The sequence below is a fragment of the Taudactylus pleione genome, unplaced genomic scaffold, assembly GCF_031769625.1.
Source record: "Taudactylus pleione unplaced genomic scaffold, aTauple2 ptg000689l, whole genome shotgun sequence".
Lineage (NCBI taxonomy): Eukaryota > Metazoa > Chordata > Amphibia > Anura > Myobatrachidae > Taudactylus > Taudactylus pleione.
Genome location: NW_028285091.1, coordinates 1315031 through 1341086, shown reverse-complemented (window position 1 = coordinate 1341086; position 26056 = coordinate 1315031). Strand labels below are relative to the sequence as shown.

At 46.0% G+C, this 26056-nt stretch overlaps 1 protein-coding gene across 2 annotated transcripts in view; it reads left to right on the top strand.

The window, feature by feature from the left end:
- LOC148477805 (uncharacterized) overlaps positions 1–25684 on the top strand; it is a 32685-nt gene extending 7001 nt beyond the window's left edge. Inside the window, exons 2-5 of one of the 2 annotated variants that reach the window (XM_088456178.1) lie at positions 10382–10542; positions 10664–10855; positions 11066–11189; positions 24017–25684. In XM_088456178.1, coding sequence (XP_088312304.1) covers positions 10438–10542; positions 10664–10855; positions 11066–11189; positions 24017–25593 — 1998 coding nt within the window. In that variant the 5' untranslated portion in view covers positions 10382–10437 and the 3' untranslated portion in view covers positions 25594–25684. Of the gene's footprint in view, positions 1–10381; positions 10543–10663; positions 10856–11065; positions 11190–24013 lie in introns of both variants that reach the window. The other variant, XM_088456177.1, reaches the window with a different exon arrangement.
- The last annotated feature ends 372 nt before the right edge of the window (positions 25685–26056 follow it).

Below are 26056 nucleotides of genomic sequence, written 5' to 3'. Positions count from 1 at the left end.
GCTCATCTGGTCGAGGGGCGCCCCTTTTGGATCCCGGACTGGGTCCTGCTCACGACGGATGCCAGTCTTCGGGGTTGGGGGGCAGTGACCGGCTCGTTGTCACTTCAGGGTCGTTGGTCTGCGGAAGAAGCTCTTCTTCCCATCAACATTCAGGAACTGCGGGCGGTTTATCGGGCCCTGCAGTCGTCCGGTCCCGCTCTTTACGGACGGGCGGTTCAGGTGCAGTCCGACAACGCCACCACGGTGGCGTATATCAACCACCAAGGAGGAACTCGAAGTCGGGCAGCAATGTCGGAGGTTTCTCGCATCCTTGCTTGGGCGGAGTGTCACATTCCAGCGATCTCGGCAGTCTTCATTCCCGGAGTCCTCAATTGGGAGGCGGACTTCCTCAGCCGTCACGACGTGCATCCCGGGGAATGGTCGCTTCACCCAGAGGTGTTTCAGCTACTCGTGGACAGGTGGGGGCTGCCGGAGCTGGACTTGATGGCCTCCCGTCACAATCACAAGTTGCCCGTTTACGGGTCAAGGACAAGAGACGCAGGCGCCAGTCTGGTAGACGCGCTGTCGGTGAAATGGACGTTTCACCTGGCGTATCTGTTTCCTCCGATATCCTTACTTCCTCGGGTTCTGCAGAAATTCAAGCAGGACGGCGGCACGCACGTGCTGGTTGCTCCGGCGTGGCCCAGACGTCCTTGGTACTCCGATCTGAGGTGTCTCTCCATCGACGCTCCGTACCTTCTTCCTCAGCGTCGGGACCTGTTGTCTCAAAGGCCCTGCCTTTACCCGGATCTGGGTCAGCTGTCTTTGACGGCGTGGCTCTTGAGACAGCCGTCTTGAGGTCTAGGGGTTTCTCCAGTTCAGTCATTGGTACCATGCTTAGGGCATGCAAGCCTGCCTCCGCACGGATTTACCACAGGGTGTGGCGCACTTACTTTCAGTGGTGTGAATCCAGAAACTATGATCCTCAGGTGTTCCGGGTTTCCAGAATCTTGGAGTTCCTTCAATCAGGTTTGGACCTCGGCTTACGCCTGGCCTCTCTGAAGGTTCATGTGTCTGCTTTGTCCGTGTGGTTTCAGCGACGGATTGCTACACTACCGGATGTTCACACCTTTTTCCAGGGTGTTCTCAGGATACAGCCTCCCTTCGTGCCTCCTGTGGCTCCTTGGGACTTGGCGGTGGTGCTACGGGTCTTGCAGGGTCATCCTTTTGAGCCTCTTGAGGTGGTGGACCTCAAGTGGCTGACGTTCAAGAACGTTTTTCTCCTAGCAATTGCTTCTGCCAGGAGGGTGTCAGAGTTGGGGGCGCTTTCCTGTCGCCCCCCTTTTCTGATTTTTCATCAGGACAGAGCGGTGCTCCGCATTCGTCCTGAGTTTTTGCCCAAAGTGGTCTCGAAGTTCCACATTAATCAGGAACTTGTTGTGCCAGCTTTTCAGTCACCTGATCTTTCAGCTGGTGAGGCTTCCTTAGATGTAGTCCGGGCACTTAGAATCTATGTGGATCGGACTGCTTCGGTTAGGAAGTCGGATTCTTTGTTTGTCCTCTTCAGTTTTCACAAGAGGGGTTGGCCTGCCAACAAGCAAACGTTAGCCCGTTGGCTTCGTTCCGTTATTTGTGAGGCTTATACACAGGAGGGTCTACCTGTGCCAGCCTCTGTTAAGGCTCATTCTACTCGTTCTGTGGGTCCCTCTTGGGCTGCTAGACATGGCGCCTCCGCTGTTCAACTGTGTAAGGCGGCCACTTGGTCTTCAATTCAAACGTTTTTGAGGTTCTATGCGTTTGACACCTTCGCCTCTCAGGATGCATCCTTTGGTGCGCCAGGTACTCCTTTCAGCACAGGAGCGTCCCCGCCCTTAGTTGAACTGCTTTGGGACATCCCCAAGGTCAACCCCGTGGACCCCCTATGGACCCTGAAGTAGAAAACAAGAGATATGGTAAGAACTTACCTTTGTTATCTCTGTTTCTACGAAGTCCATAGGGTCCACAGGGCGCCCGCCCTGACGCACCTGGCTTCAAATGGGCTGTGTGGCTGGTCACCGGTTTTCCGTCTCCCATTTCTGTGAGTATGGTTTCTTGTGTGTTCCAGTCTTCCTTCTCTCTGTTTAGTCTCCTCCTCCGGCCTTAGCTGCTTACCAACTGAGGTGCCTGTGGCCGGGGGCGGGGTATAGAGGAGGACGGACCCAAGTGCATCCTGGGAGCAGCAAAGCTTTAACTGCGTGGTGCCCATGGATCCAGATCCAGCTATACCCCAAGGTCAACCCTGTGGACCCTATGGACTTCGTAGAAACAGAGATAACAAAGGTAAGTTCTTACCATATCTCTTGTTATCCCACACCCTGTGTCACCATCCTTGTCACCTACTAGTCCTGTCCTATAGATATATTGTATTATTACCTGTAACTATATCCCACACCCTGTGTCACCATCCATGTCACCTACTAGTCCTGTCCTATAGATATACTGTATTATTACCTATAACTATATCCCACACCCTGTGTCACCATCCATGTCACCTACTAGTCCTGTCCTATAGATATACTGTATTATTACCTGTAACTATATCCCACACCCTGTGTCACCATCCATGTCACCTACTAGTCCTGTCCTATAGATATATTGTATTATTACCTGTAACTATATCCCACACCCTGTGTCACCATCCATGTCACCTACTAGTCCTGTCCTATAGATATACTGTATTATTACCTATAACTATATCCCACACCCTGTGTCACCATCCATGTCACCTACTAGTCCTGTCCTATAGATATACTGTATTATTACCTGTAACTATATCCCACACCTTGTGTCACCATCCATGTCACCTACTAGTCCTGTCCTATAGATATATACTGTGTTATTACCTGTAACTATATCCTACACCCTGTGTCACCATCCATGTCACTTACTAGTCCTGTCCTATAGATATACTGTATTATTACCTGTAACTATATCCCACACCCTCTGTCACCATCCATGTCACCTACTAGTCCTGTCCTATAGATATATTGTATTATTACCTGTAACTATGTCCCACACCCTGTGTCACCATCCATGTCACCTACTAGTCCTGTCCTATATATATATATATATATATATATATATATATATATATATATATATAGTGTATTATTACCTGTAACTATATCCCACACCCTGTGTCACCATCCATGTCACCTACTAGTCCTGTCCTATAGATATATTGTATTATTACCTGTAACTATATCCCACACCCTCTGTCACCATCCATGTCACCTACTAGTCCTGTCCTATAGATATACTGTATTATTACCTGTAACTATATCCCACACCCTGTGTCACCATCCATGTCACCTACTAGTCCTGTCCTATAGAAATACTGTATTATTACCTGTAACTATATCCCACACCCTGTGTCACCTACTAGTCCTGTCCTATAGATATACTGTATTATTACCTGTAACTATATCCCACACACTGTGTCACCCAGTATCACCATCCATGTCACCTACTAGACCTGTAATATAGATATATTTTATTGTGTATAGTCCAGTGGTTCCCAAGCTCAGTCCTCAAGGCACCCTAACAGTCCACTTTTTCAGGATATCCATACTTAAGCACAGGTGACTTAATTAGTACCTCAGTCATTTTGAATATACCTTCTATGAACAAACATGGATATCCTTAAAGCTGAACTGTTAGGGTGCCTTGAGGACCGAGTTTGGCAACCTCCTGGTCTATATCCTTTTCTGCTTCTTATTAATGAAAGCTTGGACTTCTGCCTCCTAACCTCTTATATACTATGTTACTGCAGGTATTAGCTAACTGTCATTAAGGGCACATGAATACCAGCCTATGCTGTCAGTTGTTGGGCGAAAGACAGGGACAACCATGGTAGGTGGGTTCTGTATTTGATGGACTGAGCAAAGGGACAATAATTAGAGAAATAATTAATAGAGAAAACTACAGCGCTACAATAGGACAAAACATATATGCCTTTTCTTTAAAAAAAATAAATAAATGCATCCCTTCATTATGTAAAATCCCTTTTTCTACTTCAGGGTCCATAGGGGGTCCACAGGGTTGACCTTGGGGTATAGGTTGGGAACCAAATCCGGGCACCACGCAGTTAAAGCTTTTAGCTCCCAGGATGCACTTGGGTCCACTCTCCCTATAACCCCACCCCCAGCCAGAGGCACCTCAGTTTAAGTTGTGCCCGGCCGGAGTCGGGTCACCGTTAGTGCAGTGGGGAGCTGATTAGCTGCCCCTAAGCTTTATTTTTTCTAAGTACTAGCCGGACTCTGCGGGCGCCCAGGACTGCTGCCGGATCTACGGGGAGCAGGTAAGGTCGCGGATCACCGCTTATCCGCGCATTTAATATGCAGTCCTGTGCCTCCGGTCTCCGGGGACAGACCGGAGGCGCCGGCAGTGGCGGCGGGCCCCCCATACCCCGGGTGTCCACTAGACCACCAGGGACTTACTGATCGGCGCTGGGAGCCGGCGTCCCGGGAGGTTAATAGCCGGCCAGGGGAGGAAGCTTTCCCTGTTACAGCGGCTCCTCCCCTCAGCTCAGCGCGCCTTTCAGTATGTATAGTCTGGCGTCGCTGAGCTGCTTCCTCCGCGGGCCACGCTTCTTCTGAGGTCTCCAGCGGCCATTTTCTTGTGGTGCAGCAGCAGAGCTCCGGAGATGGCAGTGAGTCCAGTCCCCCTGCGTACCTCACCATCAGGTCAATGTACACAGCGCTGTAGCCTTCCCAGACACTGAATCTGGGTAAGTTGAATGCAGTGTAATAGTGCAGTATATTATATGACATGTTTATGTATATATGTATATATCTGCATGGTATGTGACTTATGCTAGTGCTGACTGTCTGTATTTAATTCTCTCACCTGTCAGTGTATATCTATCCCTTTTCCTTATCTGCCCTAATACAGCTGTACTTAGGGTGGTTCTGAGACCTCACATTTATATACTCGTTGATATTTGTGAGGTTTGTCACATACTGTTGCGTGCTGCACGTTGCCACATTTTCGTTGGAACTGTGTGTTGCATACGCTGAAAATGGGTCCCTGCGGCTAATTTTAGCATCAGTCAGGACCAGTATAGCACTGCTTGATATTTCCGCCAAGATTGGTCAGATATGTTTGACCAGGAGATAGAGCGTTATACTGCACCCATTTTTGCTATCCTGCAAGTCATGTGCTGCAGGTGTTAGTGCGGAGGATTTGTTTCATAAAGGGTTCTGTGTGTGGCGTCATCTGGTGCCGGCCCCTTTCACGACCCCCTTGGGAGGTTTGTTTTCTCGGGATCCTCTCAATTGCGGATCGCCGGGTGGGCCCCATTGTTGTACCTCACTTGGGGTTACTTCACCATACTGCCCTTTTCATCTCAGGGTATCTCGCAGTTTCTTGCACTCTTCCCCTGTGACACAGACTATCGCTCCCTGCAGGGGGTTTTCGCAGTATATGAAATCCCCCTGGTGCCACCATAGTCTGTCATTCCCCTTGCAGGGATTCCCACGGCCACCCTGGGTGGATGTCGTTTTCTACGAAACGCAAATTGGCGTGGTTGACGCCCTGTGGTTACTTCCCAGTTGGCTCTGCGTGAACTGGATACTGTTTTGGGCTCTTTCCCTCTTACACGGGGGGAAGCCTATTTCAAGTATTATTATCCCTGCTTTGGGCTGGTGGCAGGTCCATTCTGGTTAGAGTGAATGTTGACCTGCACCTGTATCATACACCCTCAGTATTGCGTGCCTTCTGGTTCCCTGTTGCTGACTAGCGGGGGGATCGCATGGCGGGACTCTGGCTGTTGTCAGTTATGAGGTATTACAACAGTGTTTGGCCTCCTGTCCCAAATTCCCTGAGGGTCATCACGAGCCCCTCATGGGGTGGATGGGCGTGTTACTCGTCAGATTACAGACGTTACTATGCATCCCATTCCTGCGTGGTCAGATTCTTCTGATCCGTAGGTGGTAACTCTGCCTGAAATCAGTATACTCGCTTTCAGGGGTTGTTACCCATCCTACCATGGCTATAGCATGGTTGGTTAATACTATTGCATACTGAGCTGATGCATTTGTAATGTTTTTTCCCCACCAACACGTCTGGGGATCAAATGTATTTGGTCGCTCATGTAATATATGCAGTTGTCATAGATGGACATGCCTATATTGGATACTGGTCTCCTAACTTTCAGAGTTCCGGCTGCGACTGTATCCTCCGTAATACCCTATGGCTGCGCTCTGGGAATGCAGAGGTGCAGATACCATCTATAGGGTAGATCTTGTTGGGTCCTGACCTTGACAGTGGCAGTACAAATTTCCCGTCTTTAGCTATGCCCACTACAGGCCCTCAGACTAAGTCTATTAAGTCTTTTTGTCCTCTGGGTCAGCCTAAAGGACTGTTTCTTCAACCGAGCAGGCCTGGACTGCCAGCCGATCCTGCTTCTGAACCTACGGATATATCGTCAGCATGACGAGACAGGCCTACCACTGGGAGATGGCGATTTTCTCAGTTCGCCCGGTACTAGTGTCTAGTTGCCGCGGCTACGTGGGTAGGAGGGTACGCCCTCTCTTTGCTCAGGCGGCCTATTTCCATGTGATGGTACGCAGGCCCTTATTCGGACCCGAACAGGGCCTTACGAATCCAGAAAGCTATACAGTTGTTGGGGTAAGCGGAGCTAATTGGGCCATCCCCACTTTCTCAGCGAGGGACTGGTTGTTCTGCTTTCTTTCTGGTGCGGTGGCTGAATGGTCCTCTTTGGCCTATTCTCTGTCTCAATTCCCTGAACCAGTTCCTAAAGCTACTTGGGCTCAGGAGGCAATCCCTATGCTCCATCATACTATGTTTGGAACCTGGGGACTTCCTGGTTTCACTGGATATACAGGACGCGTGCCTACGGGCACTTACAGAGACCTTGCCTCAGCATGGACTGAGGTTTGCTGTATCACAGCACTTACGGTTTTTGGGCTCTGCCTGTTGGGACTGTTCTCAGCCCCACAGGGGTTTACCAGCGTTTTGGATTTTCTGACAGTTCTTCTGTTCAGTATATCCCAATGCTCCTGTACCTGGATGGCCTCCTGCTCTTAGCAGGATCACCGGGGTACTTTACAGCCGGGTCAGGTTGACTGTGGCTTCTTCAGGGTGCAGAAGTTTAATCAATGGGGAAAAAGTCCTCCCTGCATCCCTCTCTGGGTATTCTTCACCTAGGAGCCCTGCTGGATTCTCAGAATCTGAGAATTCTTCTGGCGTAAGACGGCATCTCCACTCTTCCATTAGGAGTACATGGATGTCTGCGCAGTCGACATATGTCTTTGCACTCTGGGAGGCATGGTCCACTATTCAGTGTCTGCCTTTGGAAGGGTGGAATGGGCTTAGTTCCATTCCAGGCCTTTCCATAATTGGCTTATCTCCAGATGGAACAAGTTTTTTTCTGTCTGATCACTGTTCAAATGATGCTGCTCTCCCCGGAGGCAAGTCTGTCCCTTTTCGGGTGACTATGACCATCTCGTCCAGGGTATTCTTTGCTAAGGACAGTGTCTGGTTCGCATCCATTTCAGTGCAATTGGATGTCTGTCGATTCCACCCTGTCAATTAACTTGTTGGAACTTTAGCCTGTCTTGGGCCTTCACTCTGGCATAGCCCTTGTTTCCCGGTGAACCTGAAAAAGTTCAGTCCGACAGGGTCAGAACAGTAGCTTCCTTTTTAGCAATACTGTTCGTTGGGTGGCAATGTCAGGTATGTCATACATTCGGACATTGTCTGAGGGTCTCCTCCCGACCATCTCGACAGTGTTCATTTCAGGTGCTCTCCATTGGGAAGCGGGAGTCCTCAGCCGTTACGACGTGCATCCCGGGGACTAGTCTCTTCCCCAAGAGAGGTTTCATCTCCTGGTGAGCAGGGGGGGGCGCCCTCCTGAGGTGACACTCATGGCCTTCTGACTCTATCACACTATGGTGTTACAGTCCAACTCTGGGGATTCTGAAGCAACCTTCAGTGACTCTTTGTCGGTGAAGGGGTTCTTCCAATTTGCGTACCTGTGTTCTCCAGTCTCCATTATTCCTCGAGGGAAGTGTTTCAATCGAGACAGAGATGCTTTCCTGCTGGTGGCTCCTGATTGCCCCAGATGTCAGGGGTACTTGGTTTTTCGGAGTCTCTCCATCGATACTCCATTCCTGATGCTTCACTACCCAGACCTGTTGTCTCAGGGTCCTGGGGTTTGCCTTGGACCTGGGTCGTTTGTCTTTGACTACGTCCCTACAGTGGTCTTACGGCTTCCATGGCTTTGTCATCGTTGGAATGATTGGAGCACATGGATCAGCTTTTGCTGGGACCTACCGCAAACTGTGGCAGCCATCATTCTTATGGTATTATACCTATCGATACAATCCTCTGGTGTCCAGGATTTCCAGATATTCTGGCATTCCTTCCGGCTGGCTTGGGTTTCACCCTCGGCCTGGCCTTCCTGACAGTGCAGATCTCTACACTGTCAGTATGATTAGGTTATGGAATTGCTCTGCTCTGATATCCAGTTCATCCTTTGGAGTGTTTTCTGGATTATGCCTCCATTTGTCCTCCCTAGGGACTCCTTGGGAGTTAGGAGTGGTTCTTTGTTAACTCCGGGGAAAGTTAATGGAACCGCTGGTTGTGATAGCCATTACATGGTCTATTGCTTTGGCTTTCTCTCTTTCTATCAGGGAGTTTATATCAACCAGGTGAGTGTCGGAATTGGGAACGTTCTCATGTGGCTCCCTCTTCTGGAGGGCATCTTGTCAGGGTGTGAGTTGCTCTCACCCTGTGTTTCTTCTTAGTGATTTTCAGGTTCCATATTATTCTGGAACTTATGGTGCGGCCATTCAGTCCCCAGTCCTCTCGGCTGGTGTGGCCTCATTGACTGTGGTCCGGCCTCTGTGGATTTATGTGATCCATTCAAGTTCCTGACGGAAATCGGACTCCTTATTGGTGGTCTGAGATTTCTGGTTTTAACAGGAAAGGATGGCCGGCCTATGGCCATATGTTGGCTGGACGGCCTCGTATGTCTTCTTCATGGGCCTACCCATGGGTAGGCCTTTCTGTGGTTGCTGCTTGTTTTTTCTCGGGCCATGTAACCCTCGTGGGTGGCTCGCTGTGGCGCCTTGGCTGCTTTGCCTTGCTAGGTGGCCACGTGGTCTTCTGTCCACACCTTTTTAAGGTTCTAGGCATTGTTTTCCTTTGCCTCTCAGGATGCTTCCTTTTTGGCGGTGGATTCTCCTCTCAGCACAGGAGCGTCCCCTCCCTTGGTTGAACTGCTTTGGGACATCCCCAAGGTCAACCCTGTGGACCCCCTATGGACCCTGAAGTAGAAAACAAGAGATATGGTAAGAACTTACCTTTGTTATCTCTGTTTCTATGAAGTCCATAGGGTCCACAGGGCGCCCGCCCTGACGCACCTGGCTTCAAATGGGCTGTGTGACTGGTCACCGGTTTTCCGTCTCCCATTTCTGTGAGTATGGTTATCGAGTGTTCCAGTTTTCTCTCTTTTTTTCTCCTCCTCCGGCCTTTGGCTACTTACAAACTGAGGTGCCTCTGGCTGGGGGTGGGGTTATAGGGAGAGTGGACCCAAGTGCATCCTGGGAGCTAAAAGCTTTAACTGCGTGGTGCCCGGATTTGGTTCCCAACCTATACCCCAAGGTCAACCCTGTGGACCCTATGGACTTCGTAGAAACAGAGATAACAAAGGTAAGTTCTTACCATATCTCTTGTTTTATTAATTATTTAAAAATCTGCACATACAAAAATACATAAGACTGTATTAAAACAGATACACTCTAATGCTGCCCATCCATATAACGATGCGGGGGACGACAGCACGATTACGATGCCGTTGTCTCCCGCGGGGTGAATTGCATACACTGAACGTCCAGACGTTCATTGTATGCAGATCAATCATCCCCGAACATGGCAACCTGACGGCAGTCGTCAGGTTGACCGTCATGTTCGGGCGATGATTGATGTTAAAAACGACCAGCGGGCTCGCGCATTGCTGGTCGTTTTTTAACCTTTTACTGCCCGATTTGCGGGTGATTACCAAACGATGGAGCGATAACGACCGTCGTTATCGCTCCATCGCTAGGTTTAATCGCCTAGTGGATGGGCAGCTTAAGTGATGAATGTTTGGGTCACACTCTGGTGCCATCCCTTCCCATTGCTTCTCTATATCCCTTCAGCCTACTTCTGTTTATACAGTGTTTGTCCCCTAGTAGTGTGCAGCAGTATTGAATCTTGAAGCTAGGACTGTATCTTTTGACTGTATCTTTTGAAGTTTTTCAAACCTTAATAATCCTTCACTTTAACCCTCCCAATCAGAATTGAGCAACTTGGTCTTTACTGCTATGTTCTTGGCTAATGTATTGTCTTTTTCTAGGACCAAGCGTGACGTCGCATGAAGGAGAAAGCTGTGCCTTGGTTAGGTAGTCCTGCATGGATGATCCCAATGACTCGCTGAGGATGGGTAATGGCAGAGAGCACATGACTGGGAGGATATTAAGTTTTACTCTGGAAATCATCTATCTGCTGACTGGAGAAGTGAGGGATTCAGGGAATGTCACAATGACATCACTTTTACCCCATTCACATCAAACAATTGCAGAACGTCACTATGTGATCTTTTTAGTCATTCATATTTGTTTTTGTTTTTTCAATACAGGACTACACAGTTATGAAGAAGACATCTGGTGAGCCTCTGACATCTACTAGCCGTCCCCGTGTGTCAGGAGGATGGAGCAGGACCCAGAGCCCCATCTCGGTGCCTCCACCTCACTCACTGATACATGAGAGAGACAATGAGCAGAAGATCCTGGAACTCACCAACAAGATCATTCAGCTGCTGACTGGAGAGGTGACTGCTGGGAATGGGACATTATACAGTAACAAAAGGGGATGTGTCTGGATGATGACTGGAGAGGTGACTGCTGGGAATGGGACATTATACAGTAACACCAGGGGCTGTGTCTGGGTGATGACTGGAGAGGTGACTGCTGGGAATGGGACATTATACAGTAACACCGGGGCTGTGTCTGGGTGATGACTGTATCATTGTGTGTGTCAGGTTCCTATAAGGTGTCAGGATGTCACTGTCTATCTCTCCATGGAGGAGTGGGAGTATGTAGAAGGACACAAGGATCTGTACAAGGATGTGATAACTGAAAATAGCCAACACCTCAAATCATTAGGTAAGATGAGGTTTAATTGTCTAATGTTTATTTATATAGCAAATTTCTCAATCTACTAATAATGTTAGGTTTCATTCATTTATTTGTTCCTAATGTTTAGTTGCCAGATTGCAAATAGACTAACCCTTAGTAGACATTTCTGCATAGAATGGTACATGAGCTGACCATCACTTTTGTTACAATGTTGTCAGTTAAAGTTCTGTAGTCCCGTGAAGTCACAGGTGATGGTAGCTCTTTTGGGGGTATGTTAGAGAATCCCACTTGGAAACATTTAAGGCAATTGTATCAATAATACAGTACAATCTATATGACAAATACATAAAAATATTACAGTACTGGCAAGAGGGGATGCCGAGTGAGTGTACAACTGCGTTTGGCGCCCTGCTCTTGCAACAATAAGTACCCCATAACTTTTGCCATCCCATAGTTCTTTTATAATGTTTATGGGGTACATACTGTAGGGCCTCATCTTATGTAATACTGTAGTAATAGAAGTGACACAACAGACAGCGCCTTTCAAAAGGGTTTATTCCAAACAAAAATAATCTATATGTATTGGGTGCTTAAAAGAATGCCCATAACGTTCTCCTTACTTATCATTACATCTAATTTCCATAGAGATTCTGCTTTACTGTAGACTTTAACGTCTTGCTCAATCGTTACATAGCAACCCCCAATCATTTCTCCTCTACTACCCACTCTACTCCCTCACTCCATCATTACATATCATTCCCCAATCATTTCTCCTCTACTACACACTCTACTCCCTCACTCCATCATTACATATCATTCCCCAATCATTTCTCCTCTACTACACACTCTACTCCCTCACTCCATCATTACATATCATTCCCCAATAATTTCTCCTCTACTACACACTCTTCTCCATCATTACATAACATTCCCCAATAATTTCTCCTCTACTACCCACTCTACTCCATCATTACATATCATTCCCCAATCATTTCTCCTCTACTACCCACTCTACTCCCTCACTCCATCATTACATATCATTCCCCAATAATTTATCCTCTACTCCATCATTACATATCATTCCCCAATCATTTCTCCTCTACTCCATCATTACATATCATTCCCCAATCATTTCTCCTTTACTACACACTCTACTCCATCATTACATATCATTCCCCAATCATTTCTCCTCTACTACCCACTCTACTCCCTCACTCCATCATTACATATCATTCCCCAATCATTTCTCCTCTACTCCATCATTACATATCATTCCCCAATCATTTCTCCTCTACTACACACTCCATCATTACATATCATTCCCCAATCATTTCTCCTCTACTCCATCATTACATATCATTCCCCAATCATTTCTCCTCTACTCCATCATTACATATCATTCCCCAATCATTTCTCCTCTACTACCCACTCTATTCCCTCACTCCATCATTACATATCATTCACCAATCATTTCTCCTCTACTACACACTCTATTCCTTCACTCCATCATTACATATCATTCCCCAATCATTTCTCCTCTACTACACACTCTACTCCCTCACTCCATCATTACATATCATCCCCCAATCATGTCTCCTCTACTACACACTCTTCTCCATCATTACATATCATTCCCCAATCATTTCTCCTCTACTACCCACTCTACTCCCTCACTCCATCATTACATATCATTCCCCAATCATTTCTCCTCTACTCCATCATTACATATCATTCCCCAATCATTTCTCCTTTACTACACATTCTATTCCCTCACTCCATCATTACATATCATCACCCAATCATTTCTCCTCTACTACACACTCTACTCCATCATTACATATCATTCCCCAATCATTTCTCCTCTACTACCCACTCTACTCCATCATTACATATCATTCCCCAATCATTTCTCCTCTACTACCCACTCTACTCCCTCACTCCATCATTACATATCATTCCCCAATCATTTCTCCTCTACTACCCACTCTACTCCATCATTACATATCATTCCCCAATCATTTCTCCTCTACTACCCCCTCTACTCCATCATTACATATCATTCCCCAATCATTTCTCCTCTACTACCCTCTCTACTCCCTCACTCCATCATTACATATCATTCCCCAATCATTTCTCCTTTACTACACACTCTATTCCCTCACTCCATCATTACATATCATTCCCCAATCATTTCTCCTCTACTACCCACTCTACTCCCTCACTCCATCATTACATATCATTCCCCAATCATTTCTCCTCTACTACCCACTCTACTCCATCATTACATATCATTCCCCAATCATTTCTCCTCTACTACCCACTCTACTCCATCATTACATATCATTCCCCAATCATTTCTCCTCTACTACCCTCTCTACTCCCTCACTCCATCATTACATATCATTCCCCAATCATTTCTCCTCTACTCCATCATTATATATCATTCCCCAATCATTTCTCCTCTACTCCATCATTACATATCATTCCCCAATCATTTCTCCTCTACTCCATCATTACATATCATTCCCCAATCATTTCTCCTCTACTACACACTCTACTCCATCATTACATATCATTCCCCAATCATTTCTTCTCTACTACACACTCTTCTCCATCACTCCATCATTACATATCATTCCCCAATCATTTCTCCTCTACTACCCACTCTACTCCCTCACTCCATCATTACATATCATTAACCAATCATTTCTCCTCTACTACATCATTACATATCATTCCCCAATCATTTCTCCTCTACTACACACTCCATCATTACATATCATTCCCCAATCATTTCTCCTCTACTACACACTCCATCATTACATATCATTCCCCAATCATTTCTCCTCTACTCCATCATTACATATCATTCCCCAATCATTTCTCCTCTACTCCATCATTACATATCATTCCCCAATCATTTCTCCTCTACTACACACTCCATCATTACATATCATTCCCCAATCATTTCTCCTCTACTCCATCATTACATATCATTCCCCAATCATTTCTCCTCTACTCCATCATTACATATCATTCCCCAATCATTTCTCCTCTACTACACACTCCATCATTACATATCATTCCCCAATCATTTCTCCTCTACTCCATCATTACATATCATTCCCCAATCATTTCTCCTCTACTCCATCATTACATATCATTCCCCAATCATTTCTCCTCTACTCCATCATTACATATCATTCCCCAATCATTTCTCCTCTACTACCCACTCTACTCCCTCACTCCATCATTACATATCATTCCCCAATCATTTCTCCTCTACTACCCACTCTACTCCATCATTACATATCATTCCCCAATCATTTCTCCTCTACTACCCCCTCTACTCCATCATTACATATCATTCCCCAATCATTTCTCCTCTACTACCCTCTCTACTCCCTCACTCCATCATTACATATCATTCCCCAATCATTTCTCCTCTACTCCATCATTACATATCATTCCCCAATCATTTCTCCTCTACTCCATCATTACATATCATTCCCCAATCATTTCTCCTCTACTACACACTCCATCATTACATATCATTCCCCAATCATTTCTCCTCTACTCCATCATTACATATCATTCCCCAATCATTTCTCCTCTACTCCATCATTACATATCATTCCCCAATCATTTCTCCTCTACTCCAACATTACATATCATTCCCCAATCATTTCTCCTCTACTCCATCATTACATATCATTCCCCAATCATTTCTCCTCTACTACCCACTCTACTCCCTCACTCCAACATTACATATCATTCCCCAATCATTTCTCCTCTACTCCATCATTACATATCATTCCCCAATCATTTCTCCTCTACTGCACACTCTACTCCATCATTACATATCATTCCCCAATCATTTCTCCTCTACTGCACACTCTGCTCCATCATTACATATCATTCCCCAATCATTTCTCCTCTACTACACACTCCATCATTACATATCATTCCCCAATCATTTCTCCTCTACTACACACTACATCATTACATATCATTCCCCAATCATTTCTCCTCTACTACACACTCCATCATTACATATCATTCCCCAATCATTTCTCCTCTACTCCATCATTACATATCATTCCCCAATCATTTCTCCTCTACTCCATCATTACATATCATTCCCCAATCATTTCTCCTCTACTACCCACTCTACTCCCTCACTCCATCATTACATATCATTCCCCAATCATTTCTCCTCTACTCCATCATTACATATCATTCCCCAATCATTTCTCCTCTACTACCCACTCTACTCTCTCACTCCATCATTACATATCATTCCCCAATCATTTCTCCTCTACTCCATCATTACATATCATTCCCCAATCATTTCTCCTCTACTGCACACTCTACTCCATCATTACATATCATTCCCCAATCATTTTTCCTCTACTACACACTCTACTCCATCATTACATATCATTCCCCAATCATTTCTCCTTTACTACACATTCTATTCCCTCACTCCATCATTACATATCATCACCCAATCATTTCTCCTCTACTACACACTCTACTCCATCATTACTTATCATTCCCCAATCATTTCTCCTCTACTGCACACTCTACTCCATCATTACATATCATTCCCCAATCATTTCTCCTCTACTGCACACTCTGCTCCATCATTACATATCATTCCCCAATCATTTCTACTCTACTACACACTCTACTCCATCATTACATATCATTCCCCAATCATTTCTCCTCTACTACACACTCTATTCCCTCACTCCATCATTACATATCATTCCCCAGTCATTTCTCCTCTACTCCATCATTACATATCATTCCCCAATCATTTCTCCTCTACTACACACTCTATTCCCTCACTCCATCATTACATATCATTCCCCAATCATTTCTCCTCTACTCCATCATTACATATCATTCCCCAATCATTTCTCCTCTACTACCCACTCTACTCCCTCACTCCATCATTACATATCATTCCACAATAATTTCCCCTCTACTCCATCATTACATATCATTCCCCAATCATTTCTCCTCTACTACCCACTCTACTCCCTCACTCCATCATTACATATCATTCCCCAATAATTTCTCCTCTACTCCATCATGACATATCATTCCCCAATCATTTCTCCTCTACTACCCACTCTACTCCCTCACTCCATCATTACATATCATTTCCCAATCATTTCTCCTCTACTGAACACTGTACTCCATCATTACATATCATTCCCCAATAATTTGTCCTCTACTCCATCATTACATATCATTCCCCAATCATTTCTCCTCTACTACACACTCTACTCCCTCACTCCATCATTACATATCATTCCCCAATCATTTCTCCTTTACTACACACTCTACTCCATCATTACATATCATTCCCCAATCATTTCTCCTCTACTACCCACTCTACTCCCTCACTCCATCATTACATATCATTCCCCAATCATTTCTTCTCTACTCCATCATTACATATCATTCCCCAATCATTTCTCCTTTACTACACACTCTACTCCATCATTACATATCATTCCCCAATCATTTCTCCTTTACTACACACTCTACTCCATCATTACATATTATTCCCCAATCATTTCTCCTCTACTCCATCATTACATATCATTCCCCAATCATTTCTCTTCTACTGCACACTCTATTCCCTCACTCCCTCATTACATATCATTCCCCAATCATTTCTCCTCTACTACACACTCTACTCCATCATTACATATCATTCCCCAATCATTTCTCCTCTACTACCCACTCTACTCCCTCACTCCATCATTACATATCATTTCCCAATCATTTCTCCTCTACTGAACACTGTACTCCATCATTACATATCATTCCCCAATAATTTGTCCTCTACTCCATCATTACATATCATTCCCCAATCATTTCTCCTCTACTACACACTCTACTCCCTCACTCCATCATTACATATCATTCCCCAATCATTTCTCCTTTACTACACACTCTACTCCATCATTACATATCATTCCCCAATCATTTCTCCTCTACTACCCACTCTACTCCCTCACTCCATCATTACATATCATTCCCCAATCATTTCTCCTCTACTCCATCATTACATATCATTCCCCAATCATTTCTCCTCTACTCCATCATTACATATCATTCCCCAATCATTTCTCCTCTACTGAACACTCTACTCCATCATTTCATATCATTCCCCAATCATTTCTACTCTACTACACACTCTATTCCCTCACTCCATCATTACATATCATTCCCCAATCATTTCTTCTCTACTCCATCATTACATATTATTCCCCAATCATTTCTCCTCTACTCCATCATTACATATCATTCCCCAATCATTTCTCCTCTACTACACACTCTATTCCCTCACTCCATCATTACATATCATTCCCCAATCATTTCTCCTCTACTACACACTCTACTCCATCATTACATATCATTCCCCAATAATTTCTCCTCTACTACACACTCTACTCCATCATTACATATCATTCCCCAATCATTTCTCCTTTACTACACACTCTACTCCATCATTACATATCATTCCCCAATCATTTCTCCTCTACTACACACTCTACTCCATCATTACATATCATTCCCCAATCATTTCTCCTCTACTACCCACTCTACTCCCTCACTCCATCATTACATATCATTCCCCTATCATTTATCCTCTACTATCCACTCTACTCCCTCACTCCATCATTACATATCATTCCCCAATAATTTCTCCTCTACTACACACTCCATCATTACATATCATTCCCCAATCATTTCTTCTCTACTCCATCATTACATATCATTCCCCAATCATTTCTCCTCTACTCCATCATTACATATCATTCCCCAATCATTTCTCCTCTACTGCACACTCTACTCCATCATTACATATCATTCCCCAATCATTTCTCCTCTACTGCATACTCTACTCCCTCACTCCATCATTACATATCATTCCCCAATCATTTCTCCTCTACTACCCACTCTACTCCCTCACTCCATCATTACATATCATTCCCCAATCATTTCTTCTCTACTCCATCATTACATATTATTCCCCAATCATTTCTCCTCTACTACCCACTCTACTCCCTCACTCCATCATTACATATCATTCCCCAATCATTTCTCCTCTACTACCCACTCTACTCCATCATTACATATCATTCCCCAATCATTTCTTCTCTACTCCATCATTACATATTATTCCCCAATCATTTCTCCTCTACTGCACACACTACTCCATCATTACATATCATTCCCCAATCATTTCTCCTCTACTCCATCATTACATATCATTCCCCAATCATTTCTCCTCTACTCCATCATTATATATCATTCCCCAATCATTTCTCCTCTACTGCACACTCTACTCCATCATTACATATCATTCCCCAATCATTTCTCCTCTACTCCATCATTACATATAATTCCCCAATCATTTCTCCTCTACTCCATCATTATATATCATTCCCCAATCATTTCTCCTCTACTGCACACTCTACTCCCTCACTCCATCATTACATATCATCCCCCAATCATTTCTCCTCTACTACACACTCTACTCCCTCACTCCATCATTACATATCATTCCCCAATCATTTCTCCTCTACTACCCACTCTACTCCATCATTACATATCATTCCCCAATCATTTCTCCTCTACTACACACTCTACTCCATCATTACATATCATTCCCCAATCATTTCTTCTCTACTACACACTCTTCTCCATCATTACATATCATGGGATGTAGTCAGCATCCCGACAGTCAGAATCCCGACAGATTGCAGAGGTAAGTATTTGGGTCAGGGTGAGACTTAGAGTTACGGGGAGGATTAGGGTTAGGCCCTTAAAGGGAGGGTTAGGGTTAGGCTGTGGGAGGGAGGGTTAGGGTTAGCGGAGGAAGGGGAGGGTTAGGGTTGGGCTGTGGGAGGGGCCGGTTAGGGGGAGGGTTATAATACTTACAAAAATCTGTCGGGATTCTGACCGTCTGGATCTTGTACCCAACCCCATATTGTCCTCCAATCATTTCTCCTCTACTGCATACTCTACTCCCTCACTCCATCATTACATATCCTCTCCCAATCACTTCTCCTCTACACTCTACTCCCTCACTCCATCACAGGTAATGTTGCAGTTGGCTAACATACTGGTAACCCAAGGGCCCGCTCCCCCTACTAGTATCTCTACAGGGGCCCAGCGGCCCTCAGTTACACCATCTCAGGGTACCTCACAGTAAACTGCCTTAGACTTGCCATGGATGCAGTTCTTCTCGTATTTAGCGCAGGTGTCTGCATCTTTCCAGCAGATGCTGGACAGGGACCGCACTTTAGGCGCAGACCCTCCAATTGAGAGAGTTCTACGCCCCTGTCCCGTTATGATTTGGACTCTGGGGTTACCTCAGCTCACTAGGACATTATGTCCAATATTTCAGATGCTGAGACCTTCTTCTATCCCATAGGTTAACCTATAGATGTAGCACCCCTGTTTAAGGCGGTGAAAGCTGTCCTCCGCATCAAAGATGCAGCGCAGACCCCTAAGGCTAGCACTCTGTTCTTCAATCATCAGAAGATGGTTTTGGGAGAATTCCCGTCTTCTACGCAGCTAGTGGACCTTCTAGTGGAGGCGTGGGCTCACCCTAATAGGCGCTTCCAGGTTTCTAAGTGCATTGCCTCCTTCAATCCTCTACCTGCTGCGGACCAGGCAAAATGGGAATCTCCTCCTCAGGTGGATGCTCACATGGTCTGCCTAGTCAAAAACACTACCCTTCCTTGTCCAAATATGGCATCCTTTAAGGATCCAACGGACAGGACATTAGAATTTTCCTCAAAAGGGACTTCTATTCAGCAGGTGTTATCACACGTCCAGTCCTGGCTTCCGCTTAGGTGGCTAAAGCCATCAGAGATGCTCTTCAGGAGGGCCTCAGCTCTGGTCTCCATAGGAGTACGTAAGTGGAGTACATCAGAAGGCGGCCTCTTATCTAGGAGGGCAAACAATAGATACTGGTGTCCTAACCTACATGGTGTCGGCATCCTCAGTAGCTGCTAGGCGAGCCCTCTGGCTCTGCTATTGGCACGTTGACTCAGACTTTAGGAAGGCCATAGAGGCTCTTCCGTATTCAGGAGGCATTCTCTGGTGTCCTGATTTGGTCAATATTGTAGCCACGATGACTGTGTCCAAGATGGCCTTCCTCCCTTCTGTGGCAGCCCTTAGGTCGCAAACTTCTCATTTTCGCTCCTTTCGTCCAGAGGAAAGGCCAAAGGCCAACCTTTTCAAGGTCTCAGGGTTACTCTTCCAAGGGTTCCAAGCCCTGAGCTAAACAGCCCTGGTCTACCAGTTGTGAAGTGGGCCTCTGCTGTTTCTGACACCTGGATGGTCACCATGACGGACGCCTGAGGATCAGTTGTCTCCCTGGGCTGCGCCCTACCTTTCAGGAGCAGCCTCCGAACCAATTTTTTCCACAGGCTTTCCGGTGGGTCCAGACAAAGCCGAAACACTGAGGGAGTTTATTCGCTCCCTTCTGGCCTCCAGAGTACTTGATCCAGTTCCCCCGTCTCAGAGAGGCAGGGGCTCTTATGCCAACAACTTCTTGGTTCAGAAGCCGACTGTTCTTTCCGGCCATTCCTCAACCTGTAAACCCTCATACTTGTGGGTCCCCAAATTCGGATTCGGGGGATTTCGGGGCCTCCTTTGATTCCAGGATGCCTATATGCATGTTCTTATCCGGCTCAGTCACGAGAGTTTACTCTGGTTTGCGGTCCGGGAGGGACATTTCCAATTTCCGGCATTGCTATTTGGTCTTTCCACGGCCCCTTGGGTTTTCGCAAAGGTCATGGCAGCTCATTTACGCCGAAGCGGTATCAGGATTCTACCTTCTCTAGAAGACCTTCTGATCCTTGCCTGGTCCCTGGACCCTCTCCGGTAACACATCAGTCTCTCAATAGTTCTCTCCACGGAGGGCTCATCAATGGGAAGAAATCCTCCTTTGACTCCGTTGCAGGAGATGTACAGTTCAGTCGATCTTCCTCCCACCGGAAAAGCTTTGGGACCTACAGGCCAGGATTTGCAAGCTCTTAAGTTATCGCGGAGTGTCAATACACTTTTTCATACAGATCCTGGGCTCTCGTTACCACATTCGAAAAGTACAGGACAAGAGCTGCCCCCTGTGGGATTCCTCACAGGGTCCAGAACTGGGAAGCAGACTTCTTCGGCCACCAGGGCGTCCACCCAGGCGAATGAGTGTTTCATCAAGAAGCTTTTCGGATCCTAGTTCTTCGATGGGGGTTGCCGGACATCGCCTTTTTTGGTATCTCGGCACGACCACAAGCTATCGAAGTACTGCTACCGTGTCAGGGATCCGGGAGCCCTTTCGGTCACACACCTCCTTGAAGAAGGCACCAGTGCCGAAACGCGTTGTTGAATCAGCACCCCCCACCAACCACCAGAACTCTGACCATTGTACTCATTACCACACCACAAAGAAAGGCTGCAGAGGATCCAGTACCACGCCGCAAGGCAGACCCTGGGTCCCTCCCACCAGCCTCATCACTGTACCCATACCACCTATTGACTCCACGTGACTGCGGATCAACCCCACCACGCAGCCCTCCGCATCGCAACACACCACCAAAGAACGTCGACGGGCGCACGGCTGCCAGGCACCCCGCGGGCTCGCGGAGGTGTCGCGTAACATCCGGCTAACACCTGGGGTCACAGCCAAAGCTGCAAAGAACCACAGGACAATCCACACCTACCGGTAGGTACAAAGATCCCAGAGACAGAGCGGGACCCCGCTACTGCACTAAGTACTGGACTTTATTCACACCCCACATCCCAGTTCAGTAAGACTGTAGACCAAAGGTCCAGCAGGGGAACGTGCAGGAGTAAGGACCGCACGGAAAGGAGCCCCCTGAAAGGGTACACCCACTCCCCAACCGAGGATCACAATACTTATCTGCTAATCCCCACACCATATAACGGAACTACCTAGGGAAGCATTGTGCCTTACCCAATAAAAGGTTGGATCCTACACTTATTGTCTGCCTCATTTGTATTCACCCACGTACACCCACAAACATTATCTATACAACAGCCACATACCCACACTTCCATTTCCCCAACAGCCCCACATTTCCACTCCCTTCCTATCCCCAATCCCCCCCCCTGTTTTTTTCCACCTCCCCTTTCTCCCACACACACACCCTTAGGAGCACACGCGTACCACATATTCCTCCGCCCTTTCGGTGGATGCCTTAGCGGTCTGGCGGCAGTTTTAATCATTTGTATGTATTCCTTTCGATCTCATGGATTCAATGAGTCCTCCGCAAGTTGCAGTGGGAGGGTGGCACGGTAATTCTGGTTGCTCCCTCTTGGCTACGGCGAGCTTGGTGCCCAGATCTTCTATCGACGCTCCGCTGCGTCTTCCTCTCCGGCTAGATCTTCTGTCTTAGAGCCCATGCTTCCATCTGGCCTGACTTGCTTTAATGGGGTGGCTCTTGAGACATCCCTGTTGAGTGATAAGGGGTTCTCCAGGTTGTACTATGCTGTTTGGCCGTCATCCCTCCTCTGCAAGGCTTTATCATGTGCAAATTTTCCTTCATGGTGTTCTCCATGTATGGCGTTTTGTTCCTTGGTTCCTGGGACCTTGTCTTAGGTGCTTCATACTCTTCAGTCATCACCCTTTGAGCCTTTGGAATCTGTAGATATTCGCTGGCTTATGTGGTAGACTGTCTTCCTGCTGGCTATGGCGTTGCCCCAGTGGGTGTCTCACTTGGGCGCGTTGTCCTGTCTCACCCCACTGCTGATTTTTCACTTGGACCGGGCCGTTCTTCGGACTTGCTTAGGCTACCTTCCTATGGTAGTCTCTCGGTTTCACATCACCCAGGACATTGTGGTCCCTGTGTTTCAGGTACCTGATTGTTTTACTGAAGAGGTCTCTTCGAACTTTAAGCGGGCCGTCCGGATCTCTGAGGATAGGACCTGGGATCCCTGGAAGCCGGTTAATTTTTTAAAAATATTTTTGTCCTCTGCAAATTCCACAAACGGGGCTGGCCAGCTACAACGCGGACTTTGGCCAATTGGCTCAGTTTTGTTATCTGTCAGGCTTCTGCTATGGCGGATCTCTCTCCCGTCTTTGGTGACTGCTCATTTCACCAGATTGGTGAGTACTTCTTGGGTGGCTCGCCAAAGGTGCCTCAGCTGGGCAGCTTTGTAGTGCAGCCCTGTGGTCCTCCGCCCATTCTTTCCTCCAGTTCTGTTCATTTGACACCTTCACTACCGCAGACGAGGCTTTTGCCTGTAGGGTCCTCAGGGCAGCTCCGGCGCCTCCCCTCCCATGGGGGATAGCTTTGGGACGTCCCATGGTCTATGCCTACATCCCCTATGGAGTGAAGAGGAAGAACAGGAGATTTATGTTCTGACCTGATTAAATCCTTTTCTTCGAGATCCATAGGGGACACTGGCCGCCCACCCTGACGCACTGGGCTTGCAGGGTTTTTACTCTGCTTCCAGTCTTCCTTCTAGCATTTTCTGGGTGTTTTCTCCTCTTTCTCGATCCTCCCTTGGGCTTGATAACTTACTTGGCTTGCCTGGGGCAGGGTATAGAGTGGGGGGAGAGGCTGGGGCTGCTGTGAGAAGAAGATTAAATAGTTGGTGCCCGGACTTCTCCTGCTCCAGCCTATACCCATGGTCTATGGATCTCGAATAAAAGGATTTAACCAGGTAAGAACATAAATCTCCTTATGGTAATGCATTTTCAAAATAAGTGGAATCTTAAAAACAGGTATTAAAAAAAATGGTTAAATACATATTGCATTATTACATTTTAACTATAAACTGTTTCTTCCCAGTAGATGTTTCTGAAACCGGAAGTACAGCTGGAGGACTTTCCACCCATATTTCTTCTTGTATAGATGAAGATCACAGTATTATAAATATTCAGAGTTCAAAGTACTCATCAGCAGCTGAATATAATATGGTCAGAAGTCTAGAAAATCTCATTGAGAAATCATATTCTTCTAAAGAAGGCAACCTCACCACCATTTCTCCCTTCACAGATCATATACAGTATTCATCTACTCATGGTAAGGAGGAATCAGTCTCATGTGATGGAGGAAACCTCATACACACTGACATATATACACCCACATATTCTACACAGTATACACCTACTCATAGTAAGGAGGAATCAGTCTCATGTGATGGAGGAACCCCCACACACCCTGACATATATACACCCACAGGTCATACACAGTATACATCTACTCATAGTAAGGAGGAATCAGTCTCATGTGATGGAGGGAACCTCACACTCACTGACATGTATACACCCACAGGTCATACACAGTATACATCTACTCATAGTAAGGAGGAATCAGTCTCATGTGATGGAGGAACCCCCACACACCCTGACATATATACACCCACAGGTCATACACAGTATACATCTACTCATAGTAAGGAGGAATCAGTCTCATGTGATGGAGGGAACCTCACACTCACTGACATGTATACACCCACATATCCTACACAGTATACGTCTACTCATATTAAGAATGAATGGATCTCATGCAAAGGTGGAAACCTTCCAACCACAGACTTTGATACAACAAGGTATCATACACAATATGGACTCTGTCATATTAAGAATGAATGTAGTGAAGAAGATGAAAACACCATCAAAAATAATTACCCAAGAAATCAGACACAGACGAAATCGATCTTGTGTTCTAAGCGTGGAACTGGCGAAGAATCCGTAACATGCTCTGTGTGTGGGAAACGTTTTATGGATACATCCGATTTTGCTAAACATTTGCAGGTCCCTTCAGCAGAGAAGCCGCATTGTTGCTGTGGATGCGGAAAGTGTTTTACTAAGAAGCCTAGTCTCTTAACGCATCAGAGGAGCCACACGGGAGAGAAGCCGTTTTCCTGCTCCGTTTGCGGGAAATGTTTTACCAGGAAGTTTCAGCTCGTCATTCATCAGAGGAATCACACTGGGGAGAAGCCGTTTTCATGCTCCATTTGTGGGAAGAACTTTATTCACAAGGCGTATCTCACCCTACATCAAAGGAATCACACAGGAGAGAAGCCGTTTTCCTGCTCCGTTTGTGGGAAACGTTTTAAGCAGAAAACTCATCTCAATACACATCTCGTAGTCCATACAGAAGAGAAACCATACGTATGTCCTATTTGTGGGAAAGGTTTTAGCCTTAAGTCGGCAGTCTTGGAACATCAGGTGATCCACACGGGAGTGAAGCCATTTTCGTGTCCTGTTTGTGGGAAATCCTTTACCCAAAACGCAAAGCTTAAAAAACATCAAATGACTCATGCAAAAGACTATCCACATTCATGTCCTAAATGTGGGAAATGTTTTAGACTTAAACAATTGCTTTATAAACATATTAACAGTCATGAATTTAAAATAATTTAGCCCAGTGAGGGAAAGTATGTTTCAAAATTACTGTGTACGATGGTTATTTGTATATTGGAGATTTAGAATATACAATTATTTAAAAAGGCTCTTGAACGTTTGAAAGTGTTTTTATGTTTGATAAAGAACGTCCTTTGTTTTTGGTATCTATGTATCGTTTCCGAAAAGATTGGAGGGTTGGTCAAGGTGGATTAGGAATGTTGCTCCATATAGATGTATGTGGGACCAAATAATCTATCCTGAGTAAATTGACATTAGCCTCATGGCATTACGTTTTGGCTAAACCCTTCCCACTTCACACCGGCACGCTGCAGTGATCAGAGCTGCTGTTTACATTCTGCTTTGATGAGCTAAAAAGTTGTTGCAGCCCTGTACATATTAGGATTGGTTCTGGGTTGGATATTCTGTATCCACTTTTCTGTCTGGCCTTAGAAGCCTGCAGACATGCGGGTAATAAAGTACC